Here is a 13,710-nt window from a genome sequence, read left to right as displayed (position 1 = left end):
TTTCACAATTACAGCTACTGGTAAGTCACAATTATAAATACAAACAACAAACGTAATTAATTGTAATTAACAAGTGATTAATCATATCGGGGAGAGAAATTTTTTAATGGAAACAGTATTTTGTAATTATTTTTATTTATTTTTTTTAATGTTTTATCTTTTAAAACAAAAGATATAAAATAATTATATTTTAAAATTTTCTAATAACTGATTTTCTATAAAATCTATAGGACTCACTTCTTTTCATATTTCCATCTTTTTTTTACCATTTCTTTTTCAGTACAATTTAAATGCATCGATCCACGCAAGTTATTTTTATGGGATAATTTTTCTTTTATTTCTCTCCAAAAGAAGAATAATTTTAAAAATATTAATAATCAGATCATATTAAATTCTGTTAAATTTTATACCTTAATTTTTAAAGAAATTTATGAATTTCAAATTATATTTTCAAACGGAAGTTTAGTTGAATTTTGGCGCTGTTATTAAGTATTAAATTGTTACTTTCTAATAAAATTACAAGTTTACTTATTAGCATAACGTCCATTTTTTTTCTTTTAATAAAAATCTATTGATCTTACGATCTAATAAGATGAATAGATTATTTTCTAGGCTCTATCAAATTATATGAACAAGACCTACATTTTAAAAAATAGGTTAAATTTATGGATTTGCGACTGAATTATTTTCGTGCTTATCGATTTATTTTTTGAAACAAACAAAAATTTCCAAACTTCGAAAACAGACGTCTGTCTTGACTGACTAAAAATTTCAATTTTTGGCAAAAAGTTACGCTTCAAAAACTACGAAATTAAATATTTACGTTTGTTATTACATTAATTTATATTTACTTTACTACAAAGTTATACATCTTTAGATTAATTAACTTAAATAGGAAAGTAATTTTTTTATTAAAAACATTAAATCAAACACGTTCTATTAAGTCAAAAAATGTTCACAGACAGAAATTATGCTTATGTTCCTATATTCTGATATTTAAAATATAAAAATGTTGTATAATTTAATAAGTTATAAAATTATTACAAGTCAATTGGATTCAATAATAATAGTTTCAATAAATTCATCATTAAAAGTTTTAAGTATGAAAATTGAGGAAAATCATTTGTATCAGAAATAACCAAATATTATTGATTTATATATTTTAAAATTTTGATTTGTTGCGATTTTTCATTGTTATTTAGAAAATCTTCCTTGTCATTAACAATTTCGTATAGCTTTATCAAGAATTTTGTCTGACTAATTATATTAAACTATTAAATCCAAATTAATCCAAAATTATATCTGATATTTTCTCATTGATTATAAACTAGTCAGTACATTATTTATCACTTTTAACCAGAATTAATCTAGTATTAAATTTTTATTACATTATTACTATTTTATTTAAATTATCTAATCTTCGAAAAACTAAAATTCCGGTAATCTTCAGTGCTATTTAGTAATATTAGAAACTATAATTTCTCAAGGGATTTTCACGTAACTGTTTTAAATTTGTTTCACAACATACCCGGATAGCCTTAAGAGTATGCTTCAGAGATCGCACAAAACCGTAAATTGAATTAAAAGCTCTAATTCTCTATGATGCTTAGATCCTAAATTCATTTGATAATCCAATATTATTCCAATGATTTAATTTTTGTTTAATTATAAGATTAACTGTAGTTGATCGTTTTAATAAATTCTTACGTGTTCTTACCTCCATCTGACCCATTGCGGGCTTTATCCATAATTTAATCGGCCAATACAACTGATTAATAATAAACAAAGCCAGTTAGAACTTCACACGACAAATCATGATTGATTTTAATCGGATTCGAATCCAGATCGCTGAAGGTAGCAGACGCCTAATATTATATATTTAATTCCATTTGATCTAAAATTGAAGTTTTTTTATACTTAAGTTTTGTATAAATGAATTATTAGAATTTAATATTGAAGGAAAAATTTCCACATACAGTTTAACAAAATTTTTAACCCTTTCATTCAATTGAAAAAGGATTAAGAACTTCAGAATTTAGAATTACGATTTTGAAAGTTTTTCGATAAAATATTCTTCATTGTAAATATAATATGTCATGGGCTTTAGTTTGCATATGCAATTCTTTTAAAATATATATTAAAATAGCCGCTTTTATCTCGAACAACGTTTCACTTGTTTTACGAAACAAATTTCACAAGTTTATTATTTGAAATATGATGCCAGATTGTAGCATAGAAAAATGTATGGTAGCGATTTGGGTTTGACATTTCTACCTTCTTGTTTAAAATTGTAAAGGAAAATATAAACAAAAATAAAACAATTTTATAAACTAAATATATTGAAATATAGAGCCTAATTGATTTTATTATTATAATTTTTTATAAATCTCTCTTCGAATATCTATCATCTTTTCTCGACTATCAATAAAATTCAATAGTAAATAATATGAAAGCAGTCGTCAATAAAATAAGTATCAGAAATATAATTTGTTACGGGTTACATTATATAAATCTGATCAAACTATTTTTGAATAATAAGGAATGAATAATATTCAGAACTGGATTCTTTCAAATAATAAAATAATTCCTTATGACGCAGCTTAAATTTCATCGGCATCAATATTAGAGTCAATATATCATAAAAGAGCTTCTTGTCTGGAAAAATTGTTGAAAATAATATCTCAAATACAATACAATAGATAACAGAGTAGCACACTGTTACTGGTAACATTAAAATGACACTTCTACCATCAGAATGCAACTTTATTACTGGTAGCGTCAAAATAATGTTATTGACCTTATAGTATTTTTAATTGCATTCGATTTGATTCTTCTTTTGAAGTATCAACGCACGACGTATATTGTACAAGCCTCAAGGTTTTATTTATTACGATCGGCTTAACTTACAAAGAAATCAAGAAGCATGGATAAAGGATGGAAATCGATATTCCGATCCAAACTATCCATAAAATGAGAAGTCGAGACTGATCCTCAACGTGGTAGAACTTACTGAGAGATAATCCGAGCGACTATTTTTAGCTACTTATGAAGCCGCAAGGTTAGAATAATTTACAAAATATTTTAAATTTATTTATTTATATAGACCCTATAGAATTGTTTCCATTTTGTATACTATTAAAAAACTAGAAATAACCGTAAGGAAAGAAATTAAAGGAATCGAACTCAAACAACAGTTCTATAGTAATCTGTGCTATGTCATCCCTAAGACTACTACAGAATGGCACTTATACCTCAGGTAATACAAGCGGATCCCTTTACATATTCATTTTTCAAAAATGATTCTGAAGTTCACTAGCACAAATATTGTGTTAAAGATGCAGTATTTCGTTCGTCAAGTATACTTTCTTCGCTTAAACACATCTAAAATCGCGAGATTAAAGTTGTTAGATTCTGTTACAAATCTTTAAGAATTTCTACGTCAAATTTCAAAAATCAAAGAATGCAATGCTTGTGTTTACATGCTAAAGTTATATGGAGAAAAAGTCAATTATAATTTGGAGTAAGATATCTGCGAAAATAGTGGTAGCAGTGGTAATGCAAGTATAAATATTTGAGAAATCAATTTGAGAATAGCTTAAGAATGCATAAACAAATTAATGCATTTTATTTATTCAGTTTTTCTGAAATAATTATTATCTTGTTTTAATTTATTTATAATAGCTTTGGGGGTTTGGAGATCTGTGATGATTTCAAGCTAAAATATTATCTAATTTACAAAATAACAACATTTATGAATAAAATAAAATTATATATATAATTATCTTAAGAAGCTTATTTTTGAAGATTCTACATATACTCTGTATATCCAATATATAAACAAGAAAGTTTGTTAGTTTTTGTTAGTTTGTTCTTTATACATTTCGACACGGTTTGAGCAAATGCAATGAAATTGTTCAAGGACCATCCTCTCATCCAGGAGGTCAACAACTACTTTTGGTCTAATTAACTTCACCCCCACCCGCAAAGGCCCCCTTTCTATCTGACCAGCGGGATGGTGGCATTTGAATAAGAAAATTACTTAATACGAAGTTACCAGCTAGCACAAAATATGTTTTTAGGCGTTTTCGAGGGCGCAGAGTTTAAATATTTGGTCCATTTTTCGCGAAGTTTAATTGGTTGGCCGATCATCATTTCATATTTGGCTAAGAATGGTAGTTATCAATATACAAAATTCGGACGTTTTGAATTTCAACAGATTTTTTTTAAATAGAAAGGGGGAGCGGAGGGCAAATGAGATGGTGATTAAAAACGTCCGATTTTTTTTTTTTTTTTATATTGTTAACTCTAATATATGTATAAATATATTAGAATATTTCAGAAAATGTCTATAACTATTGAAGATTAGCAATTAGTATGTTGCTGTTTTTTAATAGAACAATTTGACGTCAAATTTGTTAAGTGAAACCATAAATTATTACGAAAATAAGTAAAATATTAATTGGCAATTATGGCAATTAAAACTGATTCTGTATTAGAAAGTTTTATCGTTAATGTCATATCATAGAGAAAATAATCTAAACGTAGACAAAAGTATACAATTTGATATTTTTCAATGAATTTAAAATAAATTTTTAAAACTTTTGCAGTACATAAGTGATTATGGCAAACATCCATTCTGTGTTTATTAGCTTCATTAAATATTTTCGCAAATGTATACTTTAAGTCTATTTAATTTTGGTCATTTCTTACGTTGTATCGCCAATTATTATTGATCGTTTATCTACATGTTATCTATGTTTAAAAATATATATATTTAATTATTTTCGTGTTCTATTTCTTTCTTAGAACATAGAAAATTCGTGTATCTTTGAATTTTTGTATTTTTCTCCTGAAAAATAAAATAAAAATAGTTAAATAATCTTTGAAAAATATCCCGAAATAGAAGAGATATTTGTCATCTTATCGTGCAATCTTCTCATGCATAGTTAGTCAAAAATAATAATAATAATAATTGTACCATTATAAATTTAACAAAATCAACAACATATTGCAATATTTCTATTTTAAATAGTGGCTTTACTCCAGCAATGATATATAAAATATCATTTTATGAAATTCTTATGTAATTATTGACTACACCATGATTATTTATCGTTTTTTAAATTAAAAAAAAATCAATGAAATACAATGATCTTAATTTACACAATTTTGATATTTCTGATTTTAAAATTCGAAAGAATTTTAAAATCAGAAATATCAAAATAATTAAAGATAATTCTGGATTTCTCAAATAATACTGGTGTTTTCTTAATGGAATATGAAATTCACTGAATAGTTAAATACAAAAATCGAAATTACATAAAATATGCAATTTTTCGATTATGTACAAATATTCTACATTTGTGAGTTGAATAGAAATATATAGGAGAATTTTTTTAAATTTTCTTTTCTTATATATTTTTTTTTATATTATATATAACTATAAAAATATTTATTACATTTTTGTACAAGATTTCCAATTAGACTATATGAACATGTTATCAGCATTACATTAACACACTAATACTTTAACTCGCGAAAAATAAAACCTAAAAGAATTAACATTTTCGTCTACTCGCATTATCTTATCTCATTTCCTCAAAAATCATTAAACTGAGTCAAATAAATTTAAAAGTCATTAAAAATAATGTTAAATATATAAACAATTAGATATTAATACATAAATGTACATGTCAATTTTTATACATTTATATAAATTAGTTTAGTTTCTGTTGTGTATGTTAGTGTAGTCTGTATAATAATATCTACAATATAATTTAAAATTTAACAAAACTGAACAAAAAATGTTTTCGAATAAAATTTCATACATTAAATTACGTAAAAAAGATTAAGCAATTATGAAGATACATATCAAAAACACAAGAATTTAAACACAGAAGCATCAAAATAATTAGTTAGTTCCCGGAATTTTCTAAATACAGTAAAACTTAACTTTCACTTAATGCTTCTATAGGGAAACTAAATATAAAAATCGAAGAGCTATAAAATATAAATTTTTTTATGATTTACTAATGTTTTGCAATTATGATTTGTATAATAATGTCACGTTTCTTTAAGGAAGATATTTTTTCTGTCCCTTTTTGTCAGATAAAAAGGAGATCCTTTTTGTTACATATTAATAAATCGTTACATTTTGTTTAAACACATTCTTATATTTCAGTATTAATAAAAAATTCACCTAGTTACTACTTTTATGTCAAATGAAGTTTTATGATCTAAAGCAACGGCGGGCAACCTACGGCCCGCAGAATAATATATAATCGTATAATTAGGTTTATAGTAACTTTTTATTATACATCAATTCTTTGTGTTGTCCGATATATATAGGTTATATATGTGTGTATTGTACATCCTCTTTTACGACCGTTTTTGCCGTCTTTTTTCAATCAAGTGGTCGATCGCGATAAAATTGTTAACCACTCCGGCTATAAGTTGTAAGAACCTAGAAAATTTTTCTCCCATATATGCACCTTCGCATTTTATTTGGCCCGCTATTAAAAAAGGTTTGCCACCCCTGAACTAAAGCAGTGAAAATCTAGATATTCTTGTGCCCGAGACAAATATAGAAATTCGCACCGGGTGCAAAATTTACTAAGAAATTATGATTTATATACAATTTTAAGAAATATTAAATTTCCTCTATTTTAAATCAATTCAAATCTATTCAAATCAATAATTTTAATTGATACATTTTCTAGCTCTATTTATAATTACATACATATTTATATAATCTTATAGTCGCATTCTCAGACTGATTATCATCTAAATCTAAAAACAAAATTTAAAATTACTATTTCGATTAAAAATTCGATTTTCCATCACAATAACAATTTTTATTGGAATTAATTAATCAACTTTTATGAATTAAGTTACTTTTTAAATTACAACAATGTTTTATAAACGAAGTTAAAAGTAATCTGTTATCACAATTCCATTTCATATACTATAATTTAACTCCCAAGTTTAATCATTTTAATATTTTAAATAACTATTTCTAATATAATTTGATATTAAAAATCATACTCAGAAAACAAAAAGTACTCTATTAAAGAATCGTTATTAAATCCTATTTGTTTGTAATAATAAGGAAATGCAATAAGGAAACGCTTGTTTAGAAGAGATATCTTCGAATATGCTTTAACAGATTAAAATTGTGTTATTTTTAGGGCATCTAAGATAACGTATAGCCAAGAATAAATTTAGTTGACTCAAATATATTAAAAAGCAATACGATTAAAAATGAGAGCGATTCAACTACTATCTGCAATGATAAATATTAATTATTATCTATTTTTAAGAAAAATTTTATTACTCTACAACTAAAAATAATTCCTTATACATTTTAAAGTAATAGTTTTAAATATATTTAACACAAATACATATTTTATAACCGTATTTATTTTAATCGATTTGAATGAAATAAGAGTTCAGTCAAATTTCCAAGCTAATCGAAATTAAATATATATATATTGAACTATAAAATATAAAAGTTAATTAATTATACGACATTAATATAGATTCTATGTCATACAGATTTCTCGAAGGAAACGAATTTTAACTCTTATTCTAGATCTTCTACTACTTGAAAAAGATATATAATTAATAAGAGTTAATAATTAGTAAGAGTTCATACTCTTTCAATTGTAAACAATGCAAGTTTTTATGTGAAGAGCTTGCCTTCTAAAATTATTTTAAGAGAAAATAATTTCAAACAGTCGATTTTATTTTAAGGAAAATAGACCTGTTAAAATCATTACACCGTAAAATGTATATATTTTCATATTCAGACTTAACTATTTATAATTATAATAGTAATTGTTGTTGCAGCCTCCTTTTATCTCGTAAACCTGTAGTTAATCACAATGTCCTCCCGAATATAATCATTACGGACGCGACGCAATGCGATAGACAAAATACAATGAAGCCGAAGTTTAAAACACCGGAAGCTAATATCTACTTGTACGGGCTTATGTTAAAAAGCAGACTATAAAATGAAGTTACGGTAGAATAATTTTTCACTTCATCAATTCATTTGTATATCAAAAATTAAAAAGTTTAATGAAATATAAAAGTTAATATCTCAATCAGATTAAAAAATAATAATACTTTTTTACTATTTGCAAAAAAAGAATTTAAGTTTAACTGATTTATTTTCTAGATATTAATTACTTCTTGCAATGCATATCTGAATAATAAACTTTTTAATCAAATAATGTCAGTTGAATATGAATGATTTTGATAAGATATGCAATATTTTATTATATAGAAGATAAATATATTAATCCGATTTTACAATATATATAAATATTACGTTAAGACGTTTTATACAAAAAAGTGCATTGTTGTAAATTATATATAGACTACGAAATATAAATATTTATTTTTAACACATTAAAAAAATGCAAATAATTTATTTTATTGTAAAAATAAAACGTGTGTTCTAAAATAAAGCTTGAAATAGTCATACTGGAAATTTAAAAACTGCAACTTTTCTTTATAACGCTTTTTGAAAAAGTACATCCGGGTTTTTTTGTAATAAATCCGGGTGTTTTTCCCAATCGTTTCGAAACTATACACACAGTGATACTGAAAATGATCCTGGCAACGAAATAAAATAGATTAACAGATGTCGTCATAATTTGGCAGGACAACACCCACATATATTTTGAAAATTAAAATACATACAAAGACAAATCTATATCTTTTGTTTTTAGCTTTCGTTCTTCTAATGAAAAATTACTGTCGAAGTTTCGCAAGTAGGATATGGAAAAGCAAACAATTCCGTGATCCGAACTGTTCATCTCATTGATCGCATTCGTGATTAAGTGACATCCGCTGTATTTCCCACGTCTGAAGTTCTTATTAGTTTGATAAGACAGGTGTTCGAATAAAACATTACAGGTTTGCGGAAACTACAGAAATGATCTAAGTAAAACATTTAAACGAGGATATCTAATAAATTAATAGATTAAATTGAAAAGTGTCTTTGACAGATGCCCGGTCGCTATGACGACAGGAAAATGTTAAGATGAAAATAAGTTTCTTCTTAAGAAGAAAAAGTCAACGAACTTGAAAATTAATCCGTAAAAAGCTGAATTTTGAAAGCTGACATACGAAATTATCTAGCAATAAAACTAAAAAACAAAAATATTAGTTTTATTCTCTACTTCTTATCATTTAATTTTTTTTAAATAACAAAAACACGAAAAAAATTGCCACAAGCTCCATATAATATGATTAATTATAAATAACCAAAATCTTAATTTTAGAGTAAAATATTTATTCTTCCAAATTTCAACATTTTAATTGTTTCTACCGTATCAATAATCGCATCAAAATTTATTTTATAAAGAATTTTTAAAGGTAAATTCTAAAATAAAGGAAAAAAATATAAAACTTATTTATAACAGACGTTTCATATTTGTTATAGTAGTTGTTCTAATATAATTATAATGCTGTAGTTGCATGCACTATTGAAGTGTACCAATTAGAAAAATTAATTTTATACAAATTATCATTTTTTTTAATATAAATATTAATCACGAAAAACACAACAAACTACAAATAAAAAGCTAAACAGATTATTATTATTTTATATTTATTTATTTTTAATTTTTGAAAACAAGTTTACCTCACACTAAGAATTTATGAAGAAAAATTAAAATTTAACACATTCTAAACATTTTATAAATATATTACAAAACTACTTTTTACTAAAACTTCAATTATTTTTATTATAAATAGAAATATATAGCATTTGAAAATAATACATTGGAACATTATGCAATATTTGAAAAAGTTAGAAATATTCGAGTCCAAAACCTTTATGAAAAATCTAAAAACCTAAAAATTCGATCTCACATTTTCTACACGGCAAGTGTTTAAAACATGTAGCAGCCGCATCACGATATGGAGTAAATCGAATCGAAATGACAGTTTTACAAATCAAAATACCAAGAGTCTGTCAATATTTCAAGAATTATGTAATATATACTTCATTTAACATGCTGTAATTAATTGGATAAATTTTACTCGCATTATCGACATCATTTCTCTGAGAAAATCGCAGAATCTAAATTACACACCTTTGCACGCATTAAACTTTAGACAAAATTTAGTAACGATTTTTTTTTTTTTTTTTACTTCAAATAAATTTGCGAGAAGAAATGTAAAAGTTGTTTAAACAGATTATTTTAAAAAAAATACTTTTATAATAAATATTAGGTTAAAATGTTATTTATTAGCGTAATATTTACTTCTAAATTTTGATTTATATTCACTTAGAAAATTATTTTGCAAATGTCTTATTACATCCGATAATAAATTTCGTGACTGAATAATAATTCATTTACAATTCTTAATTTTTAATGAGAGAAATATTTTAAAATGCGAATTAATTTTAAATAAAAATTATTTAATGTGAATATGCGTTTAGGAAATGGACGGAAAGTGATTCAACACGAAATTATTTCTAATATTGAATTAAAATGTGAAATAATTTGGTGTTATATGGATGATTAGGATACTGTACAAAAATAAAAATAATAATGTTATTTTGGAAAATTTTATTTTACTTTTTACAATTCTCTACCGAAATTAAAATCCTTAAGTTAGTCATAATAAATAAAAGATAAGTAATTACAATAAACAAATGAAATTCTTGGAAATGTAAATGATCACCAAAATAATTCATCCGAATGTAATCTTGGAAAAAATTCTTCATTACAATCCGTATTTCCTTTTCAGCTTTTTCTATACATAAGATCGATAGTAATTTTACTTATAAAAAGAGAGAAAGAAGTTAAAGAAAACAAAAATTACGTAGATTTATTCATAATTTTTCACTGTAGTTTTAACAAATTCCTATTCTCCTATTCCTGCTGCTTTTTAAAACCTGATTTAAAGTAAATGCTATGATTTCACAATAAAATTTGAGACAAACTTCTCAGATTAGCTTTTAAATCTCTTACAAAAAACAAATTATATATTTTTTATTCCAACTTATAATCGTCAATACTTTTTATTTGCTCTAAATAGATCAACATAGCAAAAGATGTATCAATCATAATACTTTCTAATGCTTGAAACGCCTACGAGGTCAACTCGTGTAACGTCACAAAATTGAGGGTTTGGGACGAATTAAAATTAGCAAGCATTAAGACGAAGGACGATTGCTTTCTCTTTTTGGTTTCGCAGTCAGCGTTATCGTGATGTCATCCAACTTTTTTCTCCGATATAATTATCGAGTGCACCGTGAGAAACTTTATACTCTGTATATTTATCTAACAAACGTTTTTAATTACAATAACCTCTATATAATTGTGTTTGTTTTATTATTACTACTATATTTGCGAAATTGCTATCGCGTAAAATAGCAAACAATAATTATCATTCTTAACCATCTAATCCTGTTGAGAGTGACATTCTCATTTACACTTTAGATGCAAGTAATCGCCTATCATCCGAAGAGATTAGAGAACTATTTAAAGTAAACAAAGATGTTATCAATGAAATATCTACTTTTAAATTCCCGATAAGTGTTTTCTTTTTTAACTTCCATTAAAATTTAAACAATATTTGAACAGAGGGAAAAAAAAGATTCTCTCTTATTTCCTGTACAAAATAGCACACAGTAGATGTGTAACGTCATTCGATCCTAGATTAAAACTTACATCACTTAACTTTTTGCTTTCACTGCTTTTGCTTTTCTTTTTTTTTTATGACATTACTAACATTTCCTTTTAAAAACGCTATAAAGAGGTTCATATAATTATAATACATGTATAGTTTTTCACTTACTTCATTTTATTATATAAATAAATGACAAATTAATTAGTGATATGGAATTCGTAATTTATTCAAAATAATTTTCTTAAAGTAAACAAAAAACTCATCTAGATTTATACGTTTTAAAACGTATAATAATAAGATTTATGAATTCATGTTAGGAACCCTGAAAATCTCGAGAACATTACTCTGAAGGGGGTAGCAGAACTGCCAGAAGGAGTGCCACACATCAGTTGTTCTGATAGCTCTTGTATTAACATGAATTTATTGTTCAACTCCGTTGAATTTTAATTCGTTATAAAACAATCGCATGTAGTTTATCACCGATAAATTACACAGATACACTACATAAATGAAATTTTATGTTATAACTAAATTATATAACTATCGTAGAATAATTTCACGTTTCAATTAATGTATTCGAAAATAAATTCTTATTCCTATACAATTTTCTAATTTGCATTCTATTAAGAAATAATTCCTTCATTTGTCATTAAGCTTTCCTAATCGACCACTTATTCACGTATTCAATACTCGTATCAATCGTTTACTATCAGTTAACAGATTAATTAATTAAAACTTTCCTCCGGGGAATATAATACGTGTTTTAAAAGATTTTAATAATAATAATAATAATATTGCAAATTTGTCACGATATTTAAATACTTCATCAGAAACTATTCTCATAAAACATTCATCAAATAATTATATTTTATGCAATAGAAATAACGAATGGGCGAGATCTGTTTGCAAATTTATTAAGTTGTGTTGGGACACAAATTATCTTGATTCCTGCTTTCATCACTTACCGACTCTCGGCACATCCTCCAATAATGACGAGTGCCAACTCCGAGAATAAAAATCCACCAGAGGAGTATTAGGATGCATATTAATTCTAAGGCAATGTGTTTTATATGAGCGAAATATACATGTATATTACTGTACTAAATAAAGTTATGACAATGATATATATATATAATTATTTGTTATTTATATCAATATTACACTTTTAAACGGACATTTCTTAAAAATTATCAATAGCCGAACGTAATTAGAACTGTTAGCTTGACTTAAAATGAATTGCAAGCGAAAGAAAACGGATATAAATACACGGTATAAGGGAGTGCAGACGATTCAAATCGTTGTTTGACATGCAACTTTCTAACAAATTATTACAAAATATATAAAACTTACTCCATTCTTGATAGCTTTCGAGGTAGATATCCTTCTATGGAATGATTTTGTTTCGCCTTCACTTTCAGAAGATTCGTCAGAACCTTGATCTGATCCCGTTTTTTCTGACATGCTTCCTGTACACCCGACTCCGGCCGCCATCTTCCATCTCTGCCGTCAAATGACACCAGGCGGCGTACGTATACCGAGTACTTGTCGTCTGCTTCACGTCGTACCGGAAATAGAAAAATTTTTCCGGTGATTAGATTTTTTTAAAATTGAAAGAAAAAATTTCATATTATATATTAAATTAATAATCGTTAAAGTAATGAATTAATTTAAAAAATATATTTATTATAATTGCAAATAAAATAATAATTTTAAAAAATATGTATATATATAATTATATATATATATATATATATATATCAAAGTAAAATCGATTAACGTAATTAAATTGTTTATAAATTTAAAATGATTTAAAAAATCGCGTCTATTTTTGATAAGTAAATACGATATATTTAAGTAGCGAGAAGAGGTTTTGGATCGCTTCTTGATGGCGTGTTGTTGATCCATTACCGCAAATGTTCCGAATATCAAGTAATCCTCGTTCGGTCGAATTTTTTTCTTCCCTTTTTTTACGTAATGTAGACAAGTTTCTAAAAATACAAGTTCTTATGTTGTACGAGAAAAGGAATGAATGATAAAGTTGCAACATGTTTTTATTAG

At 25.4% G+C, this 13,710-nt stretch overlaps 1 protein-coding gene across 2 annotated transcripts in view; it reads right to left on the bottom strand.

The window, feature by feature from the left end:
• Positions 1-13,173, bottom strand: part of LOC136989035 (diacylglycerol kinase delta) — a 134,785-nt gene extending 121,612 nt beyond the window's left edge. Inside the window, exon 1 of one of the 2 annotated variants that reach the window (XM_067287083.1) lies at positions 13,003-13,173. In XM_067287083.1, coding sequence (XP_067143184.1) covers positions 13,003-13,143 — 141 coding nt within the window. In that variant the 5' untranslated portion in view covers positions 13,144-13,173. The remainder of the gene's footprint in view (positions 1-13,002) is intronic. The other variant, XM_067287082.1, reaches the window with a different exon arrangement.
• Between the last annotated feature and the right edge of the window lie 537 nt (positions 13,174-13,710).

This window comes from Centruroides vittatus, unplaced genomic scaffold, assembly GCF_030686945.1.
Source record: "Centruroides vittatus isolate TY-2023 unplaced genomic scaffold, ASM3068694v2 scaffold_435, whole genome shotgun sequence".
NCBI classification, from domain to species: domain Eukaryota; kingdom Metazoa; phylum Arthropoda; class Arachnida; order Scorpiones; family Buthidae; genus Centruroides; species Centruroides vittatus.
The sequence above is the reverse complement of the archived record's forward strand: the minus strand, read 5'-3'. Positions and strand labels throughout refer to the sequence as shown.